Source organism: Prionailurus bengalensis, chromosome D2 (genome assembly GCF_016509475.1).
Source record: "Prionailurus bengalensis isolate Pbe53 chromosome D2, Fcat_Pben_1.1_paternal_pri, whole genome shotgun sequence".
Taxonomy (NCBI): Eukaryota; Metazoa; Chordata; class Mammalia; order Carnivora; family Felidae; genus Prionailurus; species Prionailurus bengalensis.
Window position 1 is genome coordinate 67,770,526 of NC_057351.1, and position 27,674 is coordinate 67,798,199.

At 50.1% G+C, this 27,674-nt stretch overlaps 1 protein-coding gene across 2 annotated transcripts in view; it reads left to right on the top strand.

Annotated features, from left to right (window-relative positions):
• The window catches only part of RBM20 (RNA binding motif protein 20), a 195,788-nt gene extending 168,163 nt beyond the window's left edge, over positions 1–27,625 (top strand). Inside the window, exons 9-14 of one of the 2 annotated variants that reach the window (XM_043597496.1) lie at positions 1,764–2,457; positions 8,420–8,521; positions 9,629–10,289; positions 11,855–11,989; positions 19,814–19,935; positions 24,606–27,625. In XM_043597496.1, the coding sequence (XP_043453431.1) occupies positions 1,764–2,457; positions 8,420–8,521; positions 9,629–10,289; positions 11,855–11,989; positions 19,814–19,935; positions 24,606–24,716 (1,825 nt within the window). In that variant the 3' untranslated portion in view covers positions 24,717–27,625. The remainder of the gene's footprint in view (positions 1–1,763; positions 2,458–8,419; positions 8,522–9,628; positions 10,290–11,854; positions 11,990–19,813; positions 19,936–24,605) is intronic. The other variant, XM_043597497.1, reaches the window with a different exon arrangement.
• Positions 27,626–27,674: the final 49 nt, after the last annotated feature.

The following is a 27,674-nucleotide window of genomic DNA, read 5'->3' on the forward strand; positions in this document are numbered from 1 at the left end:
ATCATGGAGGATTCTGAGCAGCTGGGACACTCTCTTGTCTCTCATTCTTACGGGTATTGAGTCACACTGTGCCCTGCCCTTGCCCCGTCCATCAGCCTTTCTGGGCCCTACTTTTCCACATGCCGGATGCCGTCCAGAACTGCTGCTCAGGTTAAGCCTCAGGAAAATGCAAGATGGTAGGCTTCCTCTCATCTGCACCTCCTTTGTTAGAAAGGAATATAGAAGGGATTCTGTTGATATTTGGCCCTTTGGGGCAAGGCTACACTCTGGTAAAAAACCTTAAAGTCAGTGTGTGTGTGTGTGTGTGTGTGTGTGTGTGTGTGTGTGTTCTATTTAGAGCCAGCTGTTGGTTTTTCATGAGCTGAATGTAGGTATAGGAACAGGAATGTAGGTGAACCCCCCAAAAGTAGTGACTTGCCCAGTCACCTACTCTGAACATTGAATGCATTCAGTTTTCCAACTCCTTTCTTCCGACTGAAATTGGGACCGTGTCAAGTTGGGGGTACAAGTATCCCCCTGTCGCTGCCCTACAAAAACAGCCCTTGTGGAGACCCAAGGTGGAGACCACAGGAGCCAGCACTTGGCCTGCACTTTCCATGGTTCTACCTGGGGCTGCCACAGATAGTGCTCTCACCAGGCTGGGTCCAGGCTGTTTCCCCATTGATGGTCAAGGCAGCCTGGTCCTAGGGAGCCACCTCTGGGTGTCCCCTGGTAAGTGAGGGCTGTCTGGTTTTTCTGCATTTGGAAACCAAACGAAAATTGCCCATTCTTTTAGAATAATGGGTACATGATTAACTAGATCTGCTTAATCACCAAACAATCCCCAGAGAGAGAGGCTGGGGAGTGTGTGTGTATGTGTGTGTCTTTGTATGTATCTAGCTGCTCAGGTTTGGGATCCCCATTTATTTGTTTGGGGTTTTTTTAAATGGTTGGTTGGGGTTTTTTTAAAGATGCGTTTAAAGGCAGACCATGCTTCCCACAGTTCTTCAGCGGAGCGTCTGGAAGAACTAGGTCTTGCTCTGAATCTTAGGCAGATTGAGAATCCCTTTTCTGGGATTCAGTCCCCTCATCTGAAACACAAGCAGGTCAGAGCTCTCAGGTTCCCTCCAGCCCTAAAGTGCCCTCCTAGTTCTTTGGTTTTGGAATCTCTGAGCCTGCCCTCCTCACTCTTGTCCCCCCAGTAATTAGCATCCTTCTACTATGCCCAAGACCTGAACAAACTGAGATGAGAAACAAACAAGAAAAATGGAGGCCAAGAGGTTGCCTTCATTACGGTAAAAGTCAGGTGGAGTTGTGGCTTTGGTCTTGTAGTCGAGACGCTGGCTAATTGAACCCCAGGGTCGGGCAGCCTTGCCCACCAGGCTAGACCAGGGCAACCACTGCCTCCCCACCCCCCCCCGCCCCCCGTACCACACACACACACATCCAGAGGGAGAGTTGCCTGTCCCCTGAGCTTAGCTTCCTTCCAAGAGGAAGAAAGATGGAGTTGAGCCTAACCAGTCCAGTTATTTATCCCAGTTCCCAGAAGCAGAATGAGTAAAAGGGCAGAGACAGCCAGGACTGTACTCTGGGAAAATCCTCCTCCTTAGAAGCCCGAGGGGAGGAAAAGCTTTCTCCTGCACCACTCTCTGTGCTGGCTGTGCGGTTGTGGTGAAGAGTGTATGGCCACATGGGGTTAGTGCACAGTATGTCCACTGGGCATATCTGTGCATGGGGGCAGGGGACGTGCAGATCATAAAACACACTCCTTGGCTCCTTCACAGATACGGCCCAGAAAGGCCACGGTCTCGCAGTCCGGTGAGCCGGTCACTGTCCCCGAGGTCCCACACGCCGAGCTTCACCTCCTGCAGCTCTTCCCACAGCCCTCTGGGCCCCACCCGCACCGACTGGGGCAACAGCCGGGACTTGTGGGAGCACTCGCCCTATGCCAGAAGGGAGGAAGAGCGAGATTCGAGCCCCTGGAGGGAGAATGGAGAGGACAAGAGGGACAGGGCAGACGCGTGGCCACATGATCGCAAACACTACCCCTGGCAACTGGACAAAGCGGAGTTAGATGAGCGGCTGGAAGGAGGGAGGGGCCACCGAGAAAAGCACCCAAGGCCCGGGTCCCCCAGCCCGCTGCACTCCGCCTCGGGCTACAAAAGCCGAGAAGACAGCTACTACCGGAAGGAGCCCAAAGGCAAATCGGACAAGTATGTAAAGCAGCAGCAGGAAGCTCCCGGGAGGTCCAGGAGGAAAGAGGAGGCCAGGCTGCGGGAGAGCAGACACCCCCACCCCGAGGACTCAGGCAAGGAAGACGGGCTGGAGCCGAAGGTCACTAGGGCCCCTGAGAGCGTCAAGTCTAAGCAGAGTGAGAAAAACAGAACCAAGAGACCGGATAGAGACCAAGAAGGAGCTGATGATAGAAAAGAAAGCAGAATGGCGGGGAATGAGGTAATGATGCAATCTCTTCCCCAGGTAAGGAGAGGCAGGTTCCCGAGGACAGTAATATTAATATGATGATGATGAACATTTATTTATTGAATGAATGGAACACTCATTGGATGTTTACTCTGTGCCAGGCACTGTACTAAACGCTTTGTCTCAGTCAAGTTATTTAATCTTGGCAGCAACTGTATGAGGTAATAATGGTAATAATACTATTATTGCTATAGATAAGGAAACTGAGGCACAGAGAGCTTAAGGGAGTTGTCCAAGGACACACGGTCAGGAAATGACAGAGCGATCGGGCTCCAAATCCCTTGGCGCGTGGCTACCTTTACTAGAAGTTAGGCAGCGACATGACGTGATGCAAAGGCCGTCTGTGGACCCATGTGCCCGGAGCGGAGGCGGCCTGCGGTGTCGCGGACTCTGCTCAGGGAGATTAGATCTTTGGTCTGCTCCATTCTTTCTCCTGCCAAAAGCATCTGCCGACCCTGGGGCTTCAATGAGAGGTGGTAAAGGAGAAGCAGCCACCACCCACTACGTGACACTGGGTGCCCAGGGCTTGGAGTGCCTCCCTAGACACTGTCCAGTGTTTTACTTCCACTGTAATAAAAATGCTCGGCAGTTGGCTGGCACCTTTCATCCAAGCGTCTGGAAGGGCTTATAACCTGCTATATAACTTCGGTTCACACAGTGAGCCGCAAGGACTCTGGGTACAAAATTTACATCCTGGCTTGGTTTATACTTCCTCCTTTCCCAAAACCACCTACATTTAAGTAGGAGTGGGATCGTGGAGGTCGGGGAGGGGGTGCCTCATAAGGAACTCAATTTAAAAAACCCTACGTGCCTGTCTCCTAGTTTGATTCAGGAGTTAGTGACAGTGACTAAGTTGAAATAAGGAGCCCAATTCTCAAGGCCATGGTCGCTGAAGAGTCACGCTTTTGTTCACTACTGCATTCACTCCTATATGCATTGGTGGGAGGCCACTTTGACAGGTAGCGTGCTAGGCACAGGGGGTCCAAAGGTGAAGGGGACATGGTCCAGGCTGTAGTGGAGACCAAGGTCTAATGGTAGAAGGAGAGCTACCAAAAGTGATTTACGGTCAGTGGGACCCATACTGGAGTGGAGTAGCGGATGGGCTGTTCTGTGGGCGTTACTTCTGCACCAGGAGAGGAGGAAAGCAGCACAGAGGAGGTGACATTTGGCCAGGCATGGAAAGTAGGGACAAAAGCAATTGGGGAAGCAGCGAAGGCAAAAGTAAGAAAAGAAGACTGTTTTCAAGAACCTAGAGATACTCAGCATGGCGGTGTCTTTAGGGCATACTAAAGAATAATGTTTTTAAACAGTAAAACCCTGGCTCTTGTGCAAACATAAAATGAATACATGTCAAAGATGTTATTTAACCCATTAATTAACGAGGGATCCGTAAGATGTAAAAGCTGGGTCAAAGGAGAAGCCAAAGAACAGGCAACATGGAAAGGCAATTGAGAACGCTGAAATGAATTTGCTAAGAGACATAAAGCCTTTTCCACGGGAAGCCAGCTGCATCTCCAGCAGCTAAAATTGCATCTCTAGGAACAAGAATCATTTGCACTACGATCCGTCTTCTGTAGTTTGCAGGGTTATAAAATAGTTCCAGATAACAAAAGGCCCCACCTCCTAAGGATGGGACACCCCGGAAAGGGTGTGCTGGACAGCTAACTGCCCAGCGGTCCGTGGAAAGAACACCCTGTTGTCTTTTCGCCCATCTCAAAGTCAGCCACGGTTTTTCCTGACTGGCACAGCAGGGGTTGCTCAGGAGGTGAGATTAGGGACCTGGGTGTGGTGGGTCCACAAAGGCCTTTGTGTGCCTTGCTGAGGACTTGAACTGGATCCCGAGGACCTGTGAACCAGAGGGTGTTTTTAAGAAGTGTGTCTACATCTGGAGGTACCTAAGGGGCTGGTGATGGGTCAGTGCCTCCAAAGAGTCACAGAGGGACAGAGAGCAGCAGCCCCTTGAGCCAAGGGCTCAAGCCTGGGCCTCATACACACGCCAGCAGCCCAGCCCCCTGTGTCCCCATGGCAAAGTGATGGAGCTGCCCCTTCACAAACCTGCCCACATTTCTGAGACTCTTCTTCAGTCTCAGTATTGTTCCTACTATTTTATCCACCTGCTTTCATCGGTTTGCCCATTTAAGGTGACACATGCTATGGGTCATCCCCAGAGCCCTGTTGCAAAAAAAAGATGCCCAGAAAGCCCCATGGGTTTCCACAAATTCTGTCTCTTTAATTGGTTCTGCCTCTAATAGCCCTAGAGTGGAGTTGGTGGGGACTTGGGGTCCCCAATGGATTGTTTCTGTGGGTTTGGGAGCCAGGAAGCCCCAAACCCTTTTTTTGATGGAATATCAGTAGCATAGACTTTCCCTCACTGATCTCCAAGTGTATATAACAATCTTGAAAACGACCCAAATCCTCCAGGGCTGCCCCAGGAGTCAGATAACAGGCAGTGACTGAACTTGGAGATGGAAGACAGCTTGGCTGAGGACGGTGTCGTTGCCTTCTTCTAACATACCAGACACCTCCCACCACAGGGTCTTTACACATGTTCACCTGCCTGAGACCCCTCCCCTGCCAAAGTCACGTGGCTCCTTCCTCCCCACCTTTCACTTGTTGTTCTGCCCCCCCCCCCAAGTTTATTCCTGGAGAGAAGTCCCACAACATAAAACCACAGTGTCCCAACTCACTTGTCTTCCTTCCCTGCCAAACTCTCCTAGGTCCAACCTGTCCCCTGGTCTGTCTTTATTTTATTTAGTGTCTGTCTCCTACAGCCTCCAAACATAACCTCCACAAGGGCAGGAATTTTTGTCTGCTGTACTCACTGCTATGTCCCCAGTCCCGAAATCAGGGCTTGACACAGAGTGGGTGCCCAGTAAGTATTTGCTGAAGGAAGAAAGGAATGACTGACCCAGACTCTGGAGACAAAGACCTGGCTTCTGAGAACCAGGTCACTCCCTGTTCTTCTGGGCCTCAATTTTCTCATTGGTGAGATGGGTGTGATCACAGGGCTGTCATAGGGCTTTAATGAGCTTGTGCTCATTCAAAACCTCTAAGATGTCTGGAGAAAGTGCCCATGCTGGAGAGGCCAGTGTGTGTGCTGTTCAGTGTTTGTAAGTGGCCAAGTCCACACCTGAGACTCAACCTTGACCACAAGGCCATAGAAAGAAGGAAAGAGATCAAGTCACTGAGTAGGGTGAACATGGGTAGGAAACATTCCTCCACTTGACTGGAAGGGCGATCAAGGGTTATAGACCCAGATGCCTGGAGAAAGGAAGCCAGGAAGGGGACACAGACCTGGTAATAGGGGTGAAGCCAACGTGGAAAGAAGTAATCATGGCAGACCAAGGAGGGGGTACCTGTCTACTGGGGGCAGTTAGCCACTCCTCAGCTCTGTTCTATGGCTGCCATTCAGGAATGCAAGCCGGGTGCTATTAGATCCCCCATTTTTTAAAGAGCAGCACCAAAATCCACGTATCTCTGAAATTTTTCCACATTTTAGAAACTGTATAGACTAGAACATGTCTGTAGGCCAGATGGAGCCCAAGGTTCCCTAGAATGCAGCCCCCAGTATAGGCAGTCCATAGAAGGGAGAAACAGAAAAACTACTTCTGCTCAGTTCAGAGCCTAGACAGAGACCTAAGCATGCCAGAGGCAGGTGTGAGCTAGTTAACCACTCCACCCCCTCCTTCCAGTCTCCATCCTCGTATTGACTAATATCCACAGAGCACCTAGCACTGGGACTACAGTTCTGAGTGAAAACTGAAATGACCCTTGATCTCAGGAGCTCATGGTCTAATGGAAAGACACACTAATCAAATAATTCCTCAGATGAGTAGAAGAGCATGAGTTAAGTGCTAAGAAGGAGATGGAGGTATATACTACTGTTAAGGTGGCAACGAATTAGAGGCTTCCCTGGGTTAAGATGCGACTGTTGAGATTTGAAGGAATGGTGGGTTTCACTGAGTGAAAGGAAGGAGAACAGACAGAACAGCATGTGCAAAGGCCTTGTGGCTGAGGGTCAGTGTTGCAGGAACAGAGACAGCCAGGGTTAGAATGCTGAGAGGTAGGTCTGGTTTGTCAACGGGCCTTATCATGCAAGGTTGTAGGCAGGTTACGGATTTGTGTCTTTATCCCGAGTGCAAAGGGAAACAAATGAAATATTGAAGCAAGAAGGTGTGGTGAGGTTAGGACAGTTTTTGCCTTGTGGAGTCATCATTCTTGATCGCCTTGGGGAGAATAGACTTGGGAGGAGGCTACAGGGCAATAGGGGGAGACCAGTTAGGAGGTGGTTTAACCGTAGGCCTAGCTCTGTGGAGGCAGAGCTCTGCTTGCAACAGTTGGGGCCCAATATCTCAGTCTGTGAGCTGGCGCGGGCAGCTGGGTGCATTGATTGTATTTATTGGCTTCCCTTAAACTGCTGCTCTCACTTGAAGTGATCCCAGGGCGAGGGGCACACTGAAGGCACTGCTCTTCCTTTGCCTGCGGGAAGAAACGCCTAGATGCAAATGGTGAGGTGCTTACCTCGGACCAGGCTGCCCCTGCCTCTCCCAACTGGAATTGGAGGGGGCTCTATTGTGTCCACCTAGGAGTGTGGCTGGAGGAATTTGCTTGGGGAGGGTAAGCGTTACTTACTCGGACAAGGGAGAGCCATAGGTAGTTTATTCAGGGAGATAACAATAAAAGACCTCTCCTTTTGGTGGAAGCTATGGATTCTGATGGCTAAAAAGGCATTTGGAGCTGCTTTGCCCTTAGGCTAGCTTGGAAGACCAGAGCAGAGCTTGGAATCTTCCACCCCAAATACCAGAAAGAGCAAGGACCTGAGGATGTTAGCTCTCTTCCCTGTCTGGTAATAACTGGTTAAACCAGTCAGCTCTGAGCTCCTGCCCCAGCTGGTTCTGTGTCAGCGCCAGAGGGGTGTGTCCGGTTGTAAGGAATCAGAACCAGAGTCACTTACTCAGAGCCAACCTCAGCCAGAATCGTCGGGAAGATGCAGCTGGCCCCTGAGAAAGTCCAGGAAGAGTCACTGATCTGGTGGCCAAAGTTTAAGTCAGGGGAGAGTATCCTCCAAAAACGTCTAAAATGAGGTTTGGCGAACTTGTTCTACAAAGCACCAGACAGCAAACGTTTTAGGCTATGTGGGCCAAGAGGCCAACGTGAAGATATTATGTAGGCACTTATGTAATCATTTCAAACGCAACTATTTAAAAATGTGAAAAGCCTTGTTAATTCACAGATTGTGTGAAAGGAGCTCAGATTTGACCTGAGGACGAGTGTTCGCTGACCCTGTTTTCAAGGCTGCTCAGAGGCTAATTCTCCAACCGAACACCTGCTTCTAGTTGTTCGCTTTCTCAGACATGAGCACTGTCTATCATGAGGGACTGAATTTGAGGGAGGGAATAGAAGGAAGGAAGAAGGGAGGGGATTGCTAGTTTGGACTGTAGCTCTAGGAAAGAGAGAGGACAAACGAGGGGTGAGAGGACACTGGTCGGCTGACCGCCCCCTTCCTACTCATAAGTGCCCTGGATGGGACTTCTATGGCCGCAACAGATCTTTGGGGGAGATGTCACCATGATGTTTGTTAACCCCAGGGCCAGTTCACCCTTGGTCCCTTTACTTCTCCTGTCTGTAGGTTTCATAACAGCGAAAAGCACCCAGTTTGCCAGGGATTTCTGCCCCGCTAAAGACATCAGTCCAGCCATTAAGACATTTCTGTGCCTCCTTTGTCTGTGTGACTTTGAGCAAGTTACTTAACCTCTCTGAGCCTTAATTTCCTCATCTGTAAAATGAAGATCATAGCACCTGCCTCCAAGGGGTTTTTGTGAGGATAAAGGAAATGGTGTCTGTGAAAACACACTTGGTGACTGTTAGCTGTGCTCACCATCATTTTCTCTTGGCACTCCCTCTTTTCTCTGCCACTGCTCACTGTTGATTTGGTTTGTTCTGTTCTTCCTTTGGTAAGGCTGGAAAAGAGGAGCAGGAGGGCATGGAAGAAAGCACCGCATCGGTGGGCAGGCAGGAGAAAGAAACAGAATCCTCTGATGCAGAGGACACAAGGACAAAGGTAAAGTTTGCGTAGAGCCACATGTGCACGATGGCAATTGGGCACCACGTCTCTGGAGTCCCCACCCTGCCCTGTGATGCCCTGCTCGCTGCACGGATGTGTCCAACACCCCACCTGTGATTCCACGAATGAAGCCAGAATGGTTTTGGGAGAATGGTTTTCCCTGGGATCCTTGCACAGTCTTTACTAAGGAGCTCTTTACCATATGCCTGGGCTCTGCCTCAGTCTCCAACGACTTGGCTGTGCTCGTAAGAGAAAACATGTGCCCAAAAAAGACTCAGGCTTCAGAGCCAGGCTCCCAAAATAGGTCCCTTGGGAGGGGCTGGGGGAAGAGGGGAGCTTTGGATGCACAGGCTGGGGCCCTGACTTCAGCATGCCCAGACCCTGGGACTAACAAAACATCTACTGTGCTCGCAAAGATTATTTGACTTAATTAAAGTAAAACATCCACTTACAGTGTTGGGGCTGCCTCAGCAAAAAGAAATGTGTTTGGATCGTGGCCAGCGTTGTGTCTTTCTGGTCAGGAGAGGTAGAGAGATGGGTATCACTGGCAAGGAAGTTGATCTCTGAAATCTGGCTGCTGGGGATGTGAAGAGAAGTTTCAGGAGGGGCTGAGTATGAGCCATGGCTGTGTAGGTTGCACCCTTGCTGGGAAAGGGACCTTGGGGGAACTTAGTGTGGGGGTGGGGTGGGGGGACTTTGCTACCGTTACATTCAGTGATGGCCTACATGCAAGGAAATAGCTCCAGCAAGTTGATTTATTTAGAGTTTGTAAGTTTGTCATTCACTCATTTAAAAACTGTTTATTGAGCACCTATTACGCACCAGGGCTTGAAATTCTGTGTGCCGTTTTAAACATGGTAGATGAAGCATTAAGGGCTTATTCCAAATGCTGTTTTGAGCCCCAACCTAGAGATGAATCAGTGATGTGGGACTTGAGTGGGTTACAGCTCCTCATTAGCCAGCAAATGTTCCCAGGCAGAAGTAAGAGTGCTCAGGATCCTTCTGGTTTTTAGGGGTCCTGTGGTCAAGGTTTGTGCGCTCTGGTTGAATACTATGACCTGCTTCTCAGTCACTCTCTGACCCTTATTCTGCATTTTTGTTCAGGAGCAAGACTGGGAGAGTGGAAGTGAGGCAGAAGGGGAGAGCTGGTATCCCACTAACATGGAGGAGCTGGTTACAGTGGACGAGGTTGGGGAGGAGGAAGATTTTATTATGGAACCAGACATCCCAGAACTGGAAGAAATTGTGCCCATTGACCAGAAGGACAAAATCTGCCCAGAAACATGTCCCTGTGTGACGTCCACCTTAGACCTGGACGTAACCAAGGATTTCACCAACGAGTGTGTGAAGCCCGTAGGTAACGGGGCTACGGAACTCAGCCTCAAGTCACCCAGAGATCTGCCCTCTGCTTCCACGAGCTGTCCCAGTGACATGGACGTAGAAATGCCTGGCCTAAATCTGGAAGCTGAGCGGAAGCCAGCTGAACGTAAGACAGACCTCTCACTGGAGGGTTCAGATTGCTACGAGAAGCAGGCAAAGGGAGGGGAGAGCTCCGATGTTCATCCGGCCCCTCCACTCCAGCAAATGTCTTCCCCCAAGCCAGCAGAGGAGGGGGCCCGGCAGCCTAGCCCACCTCTCGATGACTGCAAGGCCGGGGGGCCCCCCGAAGATGGGGCATGTGAAGGCGGTCCCCTGGAGGGGAAAGCCAGCCCCCGCACCGAAACTGACCTCCAAAGCCAGGCTTGCCAAGGAGTGTCCACCCAGGGTAACTACCTCCCTTTTCTCCTGTGCGCTTGGGTTGATGGGACCACTGCTCACCTAGGGAGGTGTGTGGGCATGTGCAGGCTGGAATGAACATGACTAAGGTTTCAGCCAGCATTAAAGTCGGTGCAGAAAGCCAGCTTCTAAAGGCCTGGTTAAACGGTTAGCGCTTTTAGGCAAACGGTGTAAAGGAAATCAGATAGGAGGCCACATGTTTTCTGAGAAGCAAACTCAGATAGGGCAGACTTCTCTGAATTTACGGGAGCCCAGGTGGACTCTGGCAACTAAAACCTAGCAAAAGCTTTGAGTTATCAGGCCAAGGGGCTTCGGGTCCTCCGGTCAGCAAGCAGCCTGTCATGGCTGCACAACGGTGGACCACCCAGGCTGTTATTTCTGTGAGGCCCGAGTGAGGGGGCGGGAAAAGCAGCCAGGGAGGCAAGAAAGCAGCCAGGAGCGGGCGGAGGTTAGGATCAAGGTGCTGCCGAGGGGTATGGCCGCTTCCCCTTGCTACCACCGCAGACCCCCTTTTTTCCACGGCCTGGTGGTGAAACAAGGCTTGTCCCAGACTGTCCTCCGCCTCCATTGCAGGTGATGTTGTATCTGTGCCCGGCGCTATGACATCATGAGAGACGGAGTTTAAAATAGGCTAAGCCCTGTCTTCTCTGCCAAGTGGAAACAAAGATCCATCAAGGGCCACGGCGGGAGGGAGGGGGGGCAGAGGAGGAGGAGCCCTCAGTGTTCTCCACATGGAAATAACTAGAGCTCCCTTTCGCAGAAAGCCTGCGGCACTTGGAAGGTTGAAGTAGGGGGGCCGAGAGTCGGGGACAGAAGCCGTTGAGTAAAGGCTTGGAAAGAGACATTTCCATCCAGCGCCCCGCGGCCGGCATGAGCCTGTCAGGGAGCTGGAGGCTCCGGCTTTCCTCCCTGTCAAGCTGACCTGAGCTGTTTTCCACCTGCGAGTCTCCATGGAAACTGCCACACGCTGCCTTCTTGTTGCCAGAGAAACACTGAGGCCCGGGCTGTGTCTACAGAAGGCAGGAGTAAAGAAAGAGCAAAATGTTCACCTTGCCCTGATTGAACCCCTTTAGTTTGCCGGATAGGCCTCAACATGCACTGGTGTTAATGGCTTATTAGCTTACCCGGTGTTTGGAGTTCATATTTAATAACACTGCTGTACCAGCTTGGGGTGGAAACGGCACAGCCTCTTCTGTCAGCCTCTGCCCCTACAGACGTCAGCACAATTTTTGCCCTTCTGCCTGCAGGGATGGAGTGATTTGTGAGTTGGGGGGCAAGGTAGGGATCCTCCCAGCCCAAAGGGGCAACAGCCCATCCCCCACAGACCCAATGCAAAGGTTTGCCAAGGGTCCGTGGGTGTGGCATTCTTTTTGGCAGTGGAGCAAACTCTTAATTACAGCATTTTGGACCTAATTAGCAGTCCTTGCCCTAGCTTCGTGTTATTAAGCCGTGCAAGGGACCATTCCTGATCACACAGTGCAAGAATAGAATTACAGGGAATCTTTGAGGTCTGTTGTGCTTCATTAGTTCTCTGCCTTGGCTCATGTTTTGCAGAAAACTCCAGGTACATGGAAGTAAAATCTTTGGATGTGAGGTCACCGGAATACACGGAAGTGGAGCTGAAACAGCCCCTCTCTTTGCCTTCCTGGGAGCCCGAGGATGTGTTCAGTGAACTTAGCATTCCCCTAGGTAGGTGAAATACACAGTCCTTCCTGAGAATTCAGCTCCAGGAAATGATCGTTCCATGGACACACCTAGGAGCTCCAGAGGGCCTTTTGTCATTTTGTTGTTGTGTTTAATGTCTGACGTAATGACTGAGACACGCAAGGTGCGTATCTTTAAAGTTTCTTGCAATTTCATTCTCCCGTGATACACCAGATACCTCATGGTATCAGGCCTTGAGCAGCATTGCCCTGGGAGCCAGAGCAAAGACTTGACTTCCCTATTTGGGAATGCTTTGTTTCTGACCATACGGCTTTATTCAGGTAGGGATCAGAGGCCCCAGTGGCTGCCCAAAGTCAGCAGAAATGAACGTCTTCAGCTACTGGCTTCCCTATCCCAACCCTTCCCAAAACATTTGTTTGTTCTTTGAAGGACGAGCTTCTGTGAGGCAGTGATGCTGAAGAGACTGCATTTGGGGCAGATACAATATAGTTGATGGAAGGAGCATTGTACAGAGAGAGACATGGTCCCCTTTCCTTCCTATTCTACTTATTGGATGACTGCGTAATCTCAGACAACCCATCCCCAGGATGTATTTTGATTTTTTTTTTCCCAGTCACTACAAGTCCTTTATTAACAAGTCAATAAAAGAAAGAGAGAAAGATTGGGAGGTAAAACTACTTTTCTTGGAGGCCCTTGGAGTGGAAGGTACTGTCAGAACCCACCTGGCAGTCAACCCAGCCACAGGCAGAATGGAGATTGGGGATCCAGGGGACCAGATGGTAGGGGGCAATGAGAAGGGGGTGGCTCGGGCCTCGGGCAGGGAATGTGCAAATGCAGAGGCCTGACAGGGAATGATAGGTTGGGGTTCCTGAGCCTTAGTGTTTTCACCTATAATATGGGATTGACTTGGATCACTGGTGTTTTAATGGTGGAAGTGTTGGAGGGGAATGGGAAGGGAGGTTAATAATAAATCAGGGGCGCCTGGGTGGCTCAGTCGGGTAAGCATCCGACTTCAGCTCAGGTCATGATCTCACGGACCATGAATTCGAGCCCCGCGTCGGGCTCTGTGCTGACAGCTCAGAGCCTGGAGCTTGCCTCGGATTCTGTGTCTCCCTCTCTCTCTGCCCCTCCCCTGCTCATGCTCTGTCTCTCTCTGTCTCAAAAAAAAAAAAAAAAATTAAAAAAAAAATAATAAATCAACTAGGACACGTTTTCAAAGGGGAGAGTTAACTAAAGTCTCAGGGCAGAGTGAGGGCACCTGGGAGCTTCTGACACTATTGCTAACCCAGTGACTCCCACTCCACATCATCTTTGAGTCTTTGCTTTGACTTTGAGAGGTTGGAAAGCAATGAGACAAAGGAGAAGTAGCAGCTGCTTGAGAGAGCGCTTAGGCAGGTGTCATTTGGGAAAGCGTCACAGGGAAGCACGAGAAGAATGGGTTTTGTGATGACCAATGACCACATGTCTGCTTATTCAGGGAGGGGCTGGTCAGTACAGATGCTCACCCTTTCCATCAGGTTTCTCTTTTTGTTTTCATCTCCTTTTAAACATTTCTTACTGCTTTTGTCCTCCAAATGCTCTATTTTCATAGAGTACTCCTTGGTACTGAGCAGCGCTTACTAGATAACATGGCACCATGCAGAGCACTCTGGGGCAGTTGAGAAATGGAACACAAGTCTCCAAGAACTTGGAATCTGTATGACCCACACAAGCAAAAATTAAGAATAAATTCTGCTACCTTGTAATTCATGTCTCTTTTATTATTTTTCATTCCCAAAAGTGTGAAAGATTATTATGACAAATTTAAAAAATAAGAGCCATATATGGGCACCTGGGTGGCTCGGTCGGTTAAGCGTCCGACTTAGCTCAGGTCATGATCTCACAGTCCGTGAGCTCGAGCCCTGTGTCAGGCTCTGTGCTGTCAGCTCAGAGCTTGGAGCCTGCTTTGGATTCTGTGTCTCCTTCTCTCTCTGCCCTTCCCCCACTCGTGCTCTGTCTCTCTATCAAAAAGTGAATAAACGTTAAAAAAATTTTTTTTAAATAAGAGCCATATAAAGTATATGTTAAATATTGTGTCTCTTCCCTCCAGTTTTCTCCCCAGCTCCAGAGGTAGCCATGGTCATACCCACGGGCTAGATCACACTATACACAGAATGTTCTACAGTTTGCTTTTTTTTTTTTAATTGTTAATGTTTATTTATTTTTGAGAGATGGAGTGTGAGCAGGGAAGGGGCAGCGAGGGAGACACGGAACCTGAAGCAGGCTCCAGGCTCCGAGCTGTCAGCACAGAGCCTGACATGGGGCTTGAACTCAAGAACTGGGAGATCATGACCTGAGCCAAAGCCAGACGTTTAACCAACTGAGCCATCCAGGCACCCCCACCCCCTTTATTTTAATTAAAAAAAAATTTTTTTATGAGAGAGAGTGAGAGAGTGCAAGCAGGGGAAAGGGGCAAAGGGAGAAAGAATCTTATTAAGCAGGCTCCACATTCAACACAGAGCCCAACACGGGGATCGATCCCACGGCCCCAGGGCCATGACCTGAGCAGAAATCAAGAGTCAGACACTCAACCGACTGAGCCACCCAAGCGCCCTTCCAATTTGCTTTTTTAACTTAACAGTGGGTCTTAGAGATCTTTTCACATCAGTACGCAGAGAATGCATTCTTCTGAACCAGCACACATATTCCATCCTAAAAGATGTACACCATAAATTACTTATCCATTTCTCTCCTGGTGAACACTTAGGATGTTGTCAGTTTCTTTTCCCATTATTAAAGGGCTATAATAGTTAAGCTTTTATTTTTATGATTTACCATGCAGGCACCATTGCTAGTGCTTACCTCATGTAACTCTCTCAAAACACCTATGAGGTACGTAATATTTTTATCCTTATTTTATAGGCTAGGAATCTCAGATGCAGAATTACAAAGGTGATGATTAGCAAAGATTGGAGCCAGGATTCAAATCCCAGTAGTTTGACTCATGGGGCCCTGCCGCCTCTATGCTCTGCTGCCTTCCAGACATGCTCTTACATTTGTGTGCATGCCTGGGTTTCTGTAGGACAGCGTCCTAGACCATGGGATTGCGGAGCGGGGGGGGGGGGGGGGGGGGGATGGCATCAGATATATTTGCATTTCACATTTTCATAATTGCTGCTAAATTGCACTCCATAAAGATTATACCAGTTTTCACTGCCGGAGTGAGGATTCTCATTCTCCGCTTCCTTACCAGCATTGGATGTCATCAGTTTTTAATCTTTACCAACCTGTTAGGAAAATGGGATCTCATTCTGTTTTTAAAAACAGCTCTAATGAAGTATAATTGACGTTAATGAAGTGCACATACGTAAGGCGTACAGTTGATCAGTTTTGACATATATGTACATCTGTGAGACCATTACCACAATTAGAGAGCGAACGTATTCATCACTTCTTAAATTTGCTGGTGCTCCTTTGTAATTCCTCCCTCCCCACACCTCAGTCCCCAGGTAACTACTGATCTGCTTTCTGTCACTAAATACTAGTTTGCATTTTAGAATTTCATAGAAAGGGAGTCATATGGGATACATTGTTTTTGCCTGACTTCTTTCACCCAGCATAATTATTTTGAGATTCATTGATAATTGTGGGGTGGATCAATGGTTGGCTTCTTTGTATTGTTGAGGAGTATTGCATTGTGGATACAGGTAAACCACATTTTGTTGATTCATTCGTCTCTTGATGGGCATTTGGGTTGCTTCCAGTTTGGGCCTTTTACAGATTGTACTTCTGTCTTGAATGTAGTCTTCGGTTAGCTTTGAGACCCATTATCTCATCTCAGGGGGTCGGGGTATGGTACTATTTTCCGCATTTGACAGGAGAGGAAATGGAAGCCCAGATGCTTACCCAAGAACACACATCAAGTTCAGGTCAGAACTCGGGGCTTCTAATCTGAGACCACTCTGCCATTCTGGTTCCTCTGGCACAGGAAGCACAATATAGGAAAGGCAATTTTTGTGCAGTGGTTAAGAGCACAAGCTGTGGAAAATGACTCCCCAGGTTCAAATCCCAGCTGGCTAGGAGACAATGAGCAACCTCTTTGACTCTTTTCATTGATTTATTGACTTTCTTCATCAATAAATAAGGGTAGTAACATAGAAGCCTACTGTGTTCAGTTACTTTGAGGATGAAACGCATGAGTACTTGTAAGGTCTTAGTATCTTCCAGTAGGAGGTACTGAAGGGTTGTCTGTTGTTATTACTCGTTCATGAGGTAGTAATGGAGACCTACTGTTTCCTCTCACTCAGGCTGCATAACCCTCACCCTCCAGAATCGGTCACTACTGCAGAGACTTCTAGGGAGGCAGGGAACGACTTTCAGGCTTTGTCCCTACAGAGAGCAGGGAGGCGAAGGGGAAATGCCAGGATCCAGAGTAAAAGGGAGGTGAAGTGCCATTGCTCAGGGACTGGGGTGAGCATGGCTGGCGGGGAGAGGGCACTGCCCATGTGTTTCAGGCCAGCTTTGGGTGACCCTAGCCAGCCTGCGCCTGCCAGGGCCTGTGCTTACCAGTACCAAAGGGCATTGTCTGCAAAAACGCAAGGTCCCCCTGCACCCATCGCAGGCTTTGCTAGGATGACCGAGTTAGAATTGCCCGGGCCAGGAGCTATTATTAGAAAGCAAATGCAGCTTTAATCGTCGTTCCCTTAGTAGAGGCTGAAAAATGGGAGGATCACGTGGCTCCAGACTGGTTGGGGAGCTCACAGTTTTCTCGACGCGGTAGTGTCACTTGTGGCCCTCCCATTCCAGAGGCATCCAAGACGGTGTTGGCATGTAGTGCCCGGGGCAACTCCCAGTTAACTCAGGGGGGAGTCGCCAGGCATTCGGGGATCCTCCTCAGGCTTCTCCTCCCTCAGCGCGGTCTTTTCACCGCCTGGTACCGCCTGCCCAGCCGCTGGGCACCAGGCAGCGGCAGGGAAGTGTTGCTGCCAACCTTTGGAGTCTGGGTTCTCCAGGCGGCCCTGGTGAAAGGTTAGAGGGCAAGAAGGCCTCTGTGGAGAAATGTGTCTGGAAACTCTCCGTTTCTGAGCACCAGGCAAAATGAGAGGTGCTACCCATAACACCCTTCGTGGGGGTATCATTTCTGTTTTACAGAGGAGGAAGCTAATCTCAGAGAGTTTAAATAATGTACCTGAGGTTACACACCGTAAGTCAAGGAGCTAGATCTGTCTGACTCTAAATTCTATTTTCCCTCCATTATTCCGTGGCTTCCAAGCTTGTTTCTGGTTTTTGGTTTTGCGTTTTGTGTTTTTTTGGCAGTGGGAGCCTTTGTTCAAGTGCAGTCTCACCCAGAACCAGCCCCCCACACGGTAGCTGTGCTTCTTGTGTTGAAAGGGGCCACAGCTGCCAGCTTGGGCCCAGCTTTACACTCTGGTGGCTTCTGAGGCAGCGAAGCTCCTTCTGGGGGACCCGGGGCAGCGGTTAGAAGGTCTCTGGGGAAACTTGAAGGATGCTGGAGGCCTTACCCCCGGGGCCTGCAGTGAGACCCCAGGTTTCTGTGCTGGGACCACCCAGCTGGCCCAGCCAGCGTCTGGGGCAGGACAGAGGAAGGAGCGGCTCTGATCCCAGGCCTGTGTCTGCTCCGCATGGTCTCCGGGGAGTGCTTCTTCCTTCCCAATTGCCTTTATCTCCCTGTTGTGCAGCAGCAAGGGGGGAGCCGTTCTGTGAGAACAGGGGATGAAGGCAGGCCTTGCTTCATTTATGCTCCTTCGCCACCAGCCTGTTTGTGGGGTGGAGGGGGGAGCTGGCCACCCACAGGCAGGGCAGGGGCCGCTTTTCTGTCCCTTGCAGTGAGGGCGGGAGGAAGGTGAGGAAGGGAAGGACACAGCCTCCCTCTGGGCAGAGGGCCGAGGGAGGCCCCCTCCCTGCTGGCGACTGCTGGAGGCAGGGCAGCGCTCTGCGTGGCAGTTAGAGAAAACTGGCTGAGGAGGCTGCCAAAACCAGGCCCCAAACCACAGAGGAGCAATCAGTCAAGGCAGGCCTGGGGCAGGCCTCCCGGGCTCCCCACTCCCTCCAGGCCCCCTGCTGCACACTGATAAGTGGCTCTTTTGACACGGAAAAAAAAACTGTAATTACAAGTCTAAGCTGCTGCTCTATGACAGGGTCTCCTGTGCGCGTAGGTCTGTCTCCACTCTGGGAGGCCGAGGCAGGAAAGCGAAGGAAGCCCGGACTCGTGGTCACACGCAGCGCCTCAGTGGGGACCTGGCCTGTCTCCCTCTGTGCAAGAAGAAGCTGCCCTTCCCCTGGTGGGCTGCTCCCAGCCCCTCTCTCCCTTCCCCGCCCCCCCCCCCCCCCCCCGCCTCCCACGCCGCCCCCCCACCCCCACTCCCGTGCAGGCAGCTCTCCGACCACTGCTGCCCCCAGCAGGGCAGCGGGCGCTAACCAGATGGGCGGCAGCAAAGCCCAGCCGAGTGCCAGGCGCACACACCAGCGGCCCCGGTCTGGAAGCAGGATCCGGGCATTCGGAGCCGCCAGCCCCGTTCCTTTAGTTCCATCACGGGTCCTGCTTTTTCACAGCCCTTATACCTGCTCTTCTGCTGGCATGTCACAATCAGGCACCTGAAGAAACTGAGGCCCTGGCCAACGGTGGCGTTCAGCTGACTCTTCCCAGGTTCCACAGGTTCTTGGAGTCTGGTCTGCGCCCTCTCAGACCTGGGCTCTTTGCACTCTGCTGACCGTGGCTTCAAGAGGAGAACCATGGGGTACCTGGGCGGCTCAGTCAATTGAGTGTCCGACTTCGGCTCAGGTCATGATCCCACGGTTCGCGGGGTCCATCCCTCCATCAGGCTCTCTGCTGTCAGCCTAGAGCCTGCTTTGGATCCTCTGTCTCCCTCTCCCTCTGCCCTTCCCCTGCTCACGCTCTCTCTCTCCCTCTCTCAAAAATAAACACTTTTTAAAAAGTAAAAAAATAAACTCAACAATGGGGCTAGTAATTTACAAAAAGAAAGAGAGAGAGAGAGGGAGGAGAAACGTGGCCCTCAGAACACCGTGGTGAAGGCTGGAGCTTCTGCCCTCTCTTTCAGGTGAATCCTCTGGGCTGGGACACTGCCACTTAACTTCCCTGGCTATTGGGCCACTCTTTTCTTTCCTTTATGTCAAAAGGCCTCCCAGAATCCTGTGACCTCTGTTTAGCAAATCCCAAATAAAATGCTATTGGTTAATGGCTCAGAGGTAAAGACTGGAGAAGTGGGAAAATGTTTATGATTTTATGTAACTGTTAAGTGGAAAAGGGAGGAGACAGAACTGCATTTAGGGCACAGTTAAAACGGCCCCCCCGCACCCCCCACCAAAAGAAAATATTTTGATTGAAGGACTGAGTGATTTTTCCTCACTTCTGTGTGTTTTTAAAATTTTCTTTAATGAATATAATTCTAAAACAAACAAAACTGAGAGCATTCTTTCAGAGTCCTGGCCACAGCAGCTACAGAGAGGGGTACAGCACGGAGAAATGAAAGCCAAGCAGTGAAATGCGAGAAACCTCCTTCCTCCTCCTCTCCCTGCAAGCAGGCTGATGGTCGGAGGGCTTGGGTCTGCAGAGGCAGCCGCAGAGCGTAGAGTTGCTGAGCGTTCCGGCACGCTTGGGGGAGTTCATCCCTTCCTTCAACCGCCTGTGAACGGAGTCGGCACTGTTTTCCTCGTGCCTGCTCTGCAGATGGGGAAACTAGGCCCGGAGAATCTGGCCGGCCAGCCAGAGTCCAGCAGCGAGGGACGGAGCTCGCTGCTCCCGTTTCCACTGACGGCTGGCAAGGCCCACAGGGGTCTCACGTCGCCTTCCTAACCCCTGCCTGTCCATCATCCCCTGTCCTTCTGCAGGGGTGGAGTTCGTGGTGCCCAGGACTGGGTTTTACTGCAAGCTGTGTGGGCTGTTCTACACCAGCGAGGAGATGGCGAAGATAAGCCACTGTCGCAGTGCTGTTCACTACAGGAACTTACAGGTAACCAGCGCCTTCCTTGCCGAGCAACCGGGGACTCCCTGGTCTCTGTGTCTGGGAGTTTCCATTTCCTTCCACCACATGGAGAACTGCTCTTTCCTCAGGCTTGACTCCGCCAGGCTGCCGCACGTGGTGGCCGCCTCCCCTGAGCTCTCGGGGCATCTGTCTCTCCTGGAGTACTCGCAAGACATTCTGTTCGGGCCTGGATTTGGGGGTATCTGCCTCTCTCTCTCTGGCCTGAGTAATTCAAGCTAGCCATCACCTGGCCCATGGGTGAGGCTGAGTCCTGTTCACAAGACTTGGATGTTCCAGAGGCAGAGATTTCTCTAGGTTTCTGTTCCCCCATGCAGTATCCCTGTTTGCTAGAATAAAAATCACTATTTTGTCCTATTTAAATCTATCCTGCAGCTCTTAATTGCAGGCATACTAGGTACAGACGCTGCTCTAGGCACTGGAGATAAAACAGCGACGACGACAACAAATCAGACAAAAATCCCTGCCCTCCTGGAGCTTCCATTCTAGTGTAGGAGATAAGCGCTAACTAAAATAAGAGTTAAAGTATAGTAACAGGGGACATATTAGAAATACTCTACATACCAGATTTCATCCAACGTAAGGTGCTGTCGGTTGTAAGACACGCTCCCATTTCTCGGAGACCAACAAGAAAAAAAAATGTTGCAATGGTGAGACTCCATCAATTGTAAAATACATCTCAATTTCAGAGATGTGAATATGTGGGGAAAAAACCCTCATCTTAAAATCAGAGAATTACAGGAATATGTTCTATAACTAATACCCCTAATATGTAGCGTGTTGGAACAGCTGGGGTTTAGTAACTTAATAGAAAGCATGGTATATCAGATGCCCGGGAGAAATAGTTCATGGCACCTCATGTTTTTACTACAAGGAGTCAGACTGGTGTTTTGACACAGGAGGCCTCAACTAGGACAGACCCTCATGGTGGCAGCATGCCCTAATTCCTGAGCAGGCATTACTGTCACAATTAAATTGTTGAAGGAGCTGATCTAGCATTTCTTAGCCAGAGATGTGAAATAGAATCACCTGGACAGTGTTTTGAAAGTATATATATACTAGGTTAAATACTTGGTAGAATTTGGGGGCAGGGGTCCAGGAATACATAATTTCAGAAAGTTCTCCATATGAGTCTAATGTGCATTCCTAGTTAAGAAATGCAGATATGGGTCAACTCTTTTGTTTTATGGCTAAGGGAAACTGAGACCCGGAGAAGCTATGTGATTTATCCAAAGCCATGCAGATGGTGAGTTACTAGGCTTGGGAACAGATTGCCTGATTCTTTTTTTTTTTTTTTTTAATTTTTTTTAACGTTTATTCATTTTTGGGAGACAGAGACAGAGCATGAGTGGGGAAGGAGCAGAGAGAGGGAGACACAGAATCTGAAGCAGGCTCTAGGCTCCAAGCTGTCAGCATAGAACCCGATGCGGGGCTCGAACTCACAAACTGTGAGATCATGACCTGAGCCGAAGTCGGACTTTCAACCGACTGAGCCACCCAGGCGCCCCCTTTTTTTTCTTTTTTAAGTTTATTTATTTATATTGAGAGAGAGCAGGTAAGAGGCAGAGAGAGAGGGAGGGAGAGAATCCCAAGCGGGCTCCATGTAATCAGCACAGGGCTCAATGTGGGGCTCGAACTCACAAACCTCAAGATCATGACCTGAGCCCAAGTCAAACATTTAACCGACTGAGCCACCGAGGTGCCCCCAGGTTGCCTGATTGTTAATCACTTTCCTTTTTTTTACTCTATTAAGCTGATCTTGCAAACCGAGGCCCATAATAGCATAGCCTGTGTCACCATCTGTCATTGGCCGTGCCCAAACTCATGTCATTTAAACCTCTTGATTTCCCTCTGGGAGCAGCTGCTCTGTGGACAAGGAAGCTATGGAGCCTGGGGCCCAAATCCTGCCCTCTCCTGGGGGAGCTCGGTGAAGGCCTGACCTGGCCAGACCAAGGATTCAGACTGGGCTCCACAGGGCCAGTTGAGGGCAGCCATCTACTCTGAAGACATCCTCCTCTTCCACTCCAACAAGATAAAATCTATAGAATGGCAGGGCTGAATGGGGTCTTGGAAATCATCTGGTCCTGATTTTCCCAAACTGTGGTCCCCATACCAGCTAGCATCTTTTAAAAATGCAGCTTCCTGGACCCACCCTACTCCTGCTTATTCATTCTTTCCAGGGCTGGCCCTGAGAATACTCATTTAAAAAATCTTTCCAGCAAGTTCTGATACCTCGACTTGAGAACTTTTGATCTCATGTGGCATTCTCAGCTGGATTATGTAGCTCTCAAGGAGGCCACACAGCTCAAGGTCATTCAGGAAGTTAGGATAAGTATAGGCTTGCCAGGGCCTCTGATTCTAAATCCTGGATTCTTTTCCAGGGCAGTGGACTATACTATGTTCCGGGCCTATGGGCCAACCCCCCAGGCCACCTTACCTCCCCACAGCAGACCAGAGCCATTCCTGCGGTCCCCAGGCACGTCAGGACCAGACATGGGCTAAGCCTTTTAGGCCTGCCAACTGCGGATCAGGTTTCCCTGGTACACCTGTTGGGGAGCTGGGGGCCTCCACCGAGGGCTTCCCAGATAAAGTTTCTGTCAATGGCCTTGACAGAATGTCTCTTGTCCACACAGCCTCGCCCACCCCACACTACCCCGAGTTACACGTGGGAAAAGTGAAGAATTGAGACCCGAGCATCAGTACTGCTCACACCTGAGTCAGGCAACTTGTAAACTTAGCAGCACCAGGAGGCCTTGAGGTGGGGGTGAAGGATTACTCTTTGAGGTAGGAGGCAGCCTCCATTCTCTCTGTGCATTCTCTCACAGCTACTGCTGTGCCCCCACCGCTGGTCACAGCCCTGAGATAACCCACCCCGAGTGGCCTGGAACAACGGGTGCGGTCAAGTGCTTGAGAGGAAAACTAGGGGCGCCTAGGTGGCTCGGTCGGTTGAGCATCCAAGTCTTGATTTTGGCTTGGGTCATGATCCCAGGGTCATGGGATTGAGCCCCAAGTAGGGCTCCGTGCCGAATGTGGAGCCTACTTGGGATTCTCTCTCTCTCTCAAAAAGAGAGAGAGAGAGAGAGAGAGAGAGAGAGAAAGATAAGCTAGGTGCCTGCCTGGTTGCAGGTCCAGAGCTCACAAGCAGTGCATCACCCACTTGCCTTCCTGAGATGAGGTGGAGGGCAAACCAGGCCTCCATCAGCAGCCTGGCCCACAGGGACCCTTGGTCTGTCTGCCGCCCTCCCCATTGGGCTCACCCACCTCTCAGAGCCAACCAGTCTGTTCTAGAGAGAGCAGGTGGTCTTACGCACATCCCCTCATCTGACCCTCAGAATCACCCTGAGAGGAGGGAAGGCACTGTTTCTCCCACTGACCAGGTTAGCAGAGCCGAGAGCAGATGAGGGAATCAGATGCCTGATGCAACTCATGATAAAGGGCAAAATTACAGAGCGTTTATTCTGTGCCAGGCACTATGCTAAGTGCTTTACGGTACTTTCCCTGGACCCCGTAGCAACCTTACGTGGTAGATACTGTTACTACCCACACTTTACAGATGTCAGAGACCTTGGGTCACTTGCCTGCTGAGAGCTAGGATTTGAACCCAGGTCATCTGATGGCAGAGCCCACACACTTGAGCACTGCGCTGGACCAAACCCTGCTGACTCCTCACCCAGTGCTCTTTGCACTGCCCCCTGCTGCCCTGGCAATCAGAGGACCCAGCTGGGGCCCTAGGCCTTTCTACTTGTGTCTCACTGCGTGGAATCTAGAATCCCAAGCGTGGCCTGACGTTTGGCTGGGGGCCAGTGATAGTGGTGAGTGTTTGGGGGGCCGTGTGAGCAGCTCCGACTATAGAACAGGAATCCAGCAAAGGACCTCCAGGGCACTCAGCCTGCCCACCCGCCCACCAGGAGACAGGTTGTTAGGAGAGGCTGCAGTGTGTCCTTCACAATCCTTGGACAATCCAAGGACATTGCTTCTCTCCTCCCGGAGGCCCGTTGGTCTAGCGGGCTTCTTCTCCCTCCACCTGTCATACACACAGCCCCTGGGTGCTGAAGCTCTCCTGGAAAACAAGTAGTCTTTGTAATTCAATGAAGTGTGGGTTCTTTTATGTTTATTTATTTATTTTGAGAGAGAGAGAGAGCACGTGAGTGTGAGCAGGGGTGACACAGAAAGCAAGAGAGAGAAAGAAAAAAATCCTAAGCAGGCCCCATGCTGTCAGTGCAGAGCCTGACATGGAGCTCGATCTCACGAACCGTGAGATCATGACCTGAGCTGAAATCAAGAGTCGGACGCTTAACCGACGGAGAGACCCAGGCGCCCCTAAATGAGTTTCTATAAGAAAAACAGCAGTGCTTGCACTGGATAAGGGCTTTGGAATTGTTTGCTGTTGTTAGGATCTGTGTTTTAGATGTCTTCTGCAAGAATCATGCATTACTTGTAAACTAACACAAAGATTTGGGGTGGGGGAGCTTAGCATGGGTCCGGTAGCCTCAGAAGGATCTGGGGAGGGAAGGGAGGGGGTCCCACCCACTGGGAGACAAGATAGGAGAAGAGGCTAAGATACCTCCCTTTTCTCTCATTTCCTTTCTGGCCAGGTCACCGCTAACCCTCTCCCTTCCCTTCCCTGTCTTCCGCTGCAGAAGTACTTGTCCCAGCTGGCCGAGGAGGGCCTCAAGGAGACCGAGGGGGCAGGCAGCCCAAGGCCCGAGGACAGCGGAATCGTGCCACACTTTGAGAGGAAGAAGCTCTAGGCCCCTGCAGCGGCTTCAGCCGGGAGAGGACGGCCTTCTGAGGCGGGGCCTTCCTGACATCCTGGACAGGAGCTAAAGCCTGGGAGGAAGGCAAACCAGGCCGCCTGAGCTTTTTCTCGGAGACTCATGAAATCGCCCCTCAAGTGTCTCCCTGGTGAGAGCTGTCACCTCGTGTGTCCAGCGGCCGAGCGCTACCCTCTCTCTCCCCATTGGTTCTTGTTTCCTTCAATTTGCTTCTCTTCTTTCCCCTCCTCCTCTCACCTTCTGTGCCAAGGGTCATTTATTTTTCATAAAACCCAACTTCTCAGGGATTTTCACAGTGTCCAAATTCTTGGTGGCCAGCCAGATCAACCAAGGAAGAGATCTCACAGAAACCCCTGGGTCAAGAACCACTTCAGGGAGCCTGGAGCATTTTCCCTGCCTGGCATTCTGAGCAGGGGAGCCGAGTCGGGCCCTGCAGTCCTGGAGAGGGGGGCACCCTAGACCATCCGTTGGCAGAAGCTGGGAGTTTCTCCAGCGGGACCACTTTTGCAAAAAGCCCCCATTTTTAATAACTCTTTCATCCTCTCAACTATTCTAGAAGCCCATCAGATTCATGCCTTAAAATAAAGTTAATGAATTTCACAGAGGAGGAAAACCACTCTTCATTTTGGAACCTCTGTTAAGTCCCCCCCACCGCCCACCGCCCCACAAAGTTAGTTCTGTCCTCAGGATTTCAGGAGGTGCCAGGGTTGGTTCTGTTACAGACAATGAATTTGGTGTAGATTCACTTCAATAAAAAATTAAAACAGTAGTGTCTTTTCCCTTCAGCTGAGACCATAGTTGGTGTGGGCTTGGGTCAGATGCTGGCCTCCCAGCCATGGGTCATATTGCTTGAGAGACACGTAATAAGGAAATGGTATTTGTCTTTGACTCGCTCTTGGTGCCTGCACTCTGGGCCCCAGCAGCCTCTCAGTGGGATGGTTTCTAAAATGGTCTTTGTGGGTGGGGGGCGGTGGAGAAGCTAAGGAAAGAGCAAGGCTGCAGGACTGAAGAGCAGCATTTCGGGATTGCCAAGTATTTATAGGTGGGCAGGAGGTCAAGGGCATTTCAGAGGACCCCATGTGCAGACTTTGATGTGGAGTGTTATGAAGAACAGAACTTTTCTTCCTGCATGGTTTTCTGATTCTAGAGGTCAGTGCCTTCAGGCCCGAGACTAGAGGGTCTGATATTCCATCGGGAGCGTTTAGGACAGAGGTGTTAGGCTTTGCCACAGCTGTAGGGAAGACCTCAAGAAGGTAAGAGGGGAGGCTTGTGCTGTTTCCACAAGCTAATAAGCTACTTCCCTGGCTCAGCCCCTAGAAGATGGTTCCTATGTTTCTATTCCTGACCACAGAGAGAGAGAGAGAGAGACCAGGAAGGGATTGTTTGTTTTCTATTATTTTTTGCAATTTTTATAGTAGGTGAGATTTTTTTATGGTAGATACCTATACTGCACATTCTGTCCTCTGCACTAATGGTGAAAGAATAGAAAAATCATCTGAGTTTGACACTGACATTTTATCAGTAAGTCTGAGGCACGGAGAAGAAAGAAATGTAGAATATAAAATGTATAAAATGATCCTGCGTAAACCTTGGGGCACATGGTCACTGGTGAGAAGAGTTGCGGGGAACCTGTCAAAGAGAACAGTGAAGCAAAGTACCCGAGGCAGACCAGCCAGCCCCTGGGCATGAGCAGTGAGAGGCTGGAGGAAGCAGGAAGCCTGACCTTGGCATTAGGCCATCTGGGGGCCTCGGAAAGGTTGGTGTCTCCAAGAGAGTGGGCTCTGAAAATGGTGGCTCAGCTCTAGCTGCCTCCACAGGTTTTTACCTGGTGTTCTGGAGACCAGCCTCCTCCATTTCTGGGAAAATCTCTGGCCCTATTTGTCTTTCCTCCCACCTGGGGGATGTCTAGGGTCAGCTCCCTGGCCTCCTCGGGAACTTTGCTGGGAAAAGCCTACCACCTCCATCAGAGGCTGGAACTGAGCATTTTCAGAGAAGCTGGCAGTCTTTTCTCCCAGCAAAGTGGAAGCTGACCCCACCGGCTCATCCCCGCAGCACTGTTTCCATGGAAACCAGGATAGCTGTTCAAACAGCCTCATTCCCAAGTAGCGCAATGGCTCCCTTGCTGATAGACTGACCTTCTCCATATTGCAAATCTGGCAAGAGCCCCTGGGAGGGAGAGAGGAGAGGCTCTCTGCGTTCAATCAGAACCTTCAGTTTAAAAATCATCTAAGATTCTGTACTGGTGTATATATATATATATATATACATATATATTTATTTCTATTTATTTTTATACAATTCCATTGGCATGGTCCTTTACCCACTCTATAATTTGCACTCCTTGTTCCTACATGTGTCATACACAAGGCAGTATTAAAGAAAACCAGGAAAATACTGATCTATTTTTTAAAGCTTTTCTTCAGTGTTTGTCAAACATTTCAAAGTGTCTCCCCAAAAAGCTTGTTTGAGAGCAGCTGCTACCTTGAGCAACAGATTCATTTGTACCCTGGGTAAAGATACCAAAAGGCCGATGTACTTTTCATTGTAAACACCCAAAATAAAGTATATCCAGATGTTATTCCCAAAGAATTTGGTAGATTTGATGTTGGTGTGAGAACAGCCATTACTATCCGGGTTTCCCTTTCTGGGACAAGTGTAAGGCTGTGATCTGTTAGAATGTACTTGAACTGGACCAGAGTTTGTTTTTTGAGCTTATGAGAAAAAGAAAAAGAAAAACATTAGTTAAGCTTGAACTTGTAAAGTATTGGAATTTGTTGAGTGTCTTATAAATTGTCATCGCTTTTCCTGATCTGTATAATTGACCGCCATGTTTGTTTTTACAAAAAGAAAAAAAAGATTTTTAATAAAGAGAATTTGAAAGCTTGTGGGTAGCTGTCAGTCATGCAGGGATCCTTTGACATGTGGCTGGGGGAA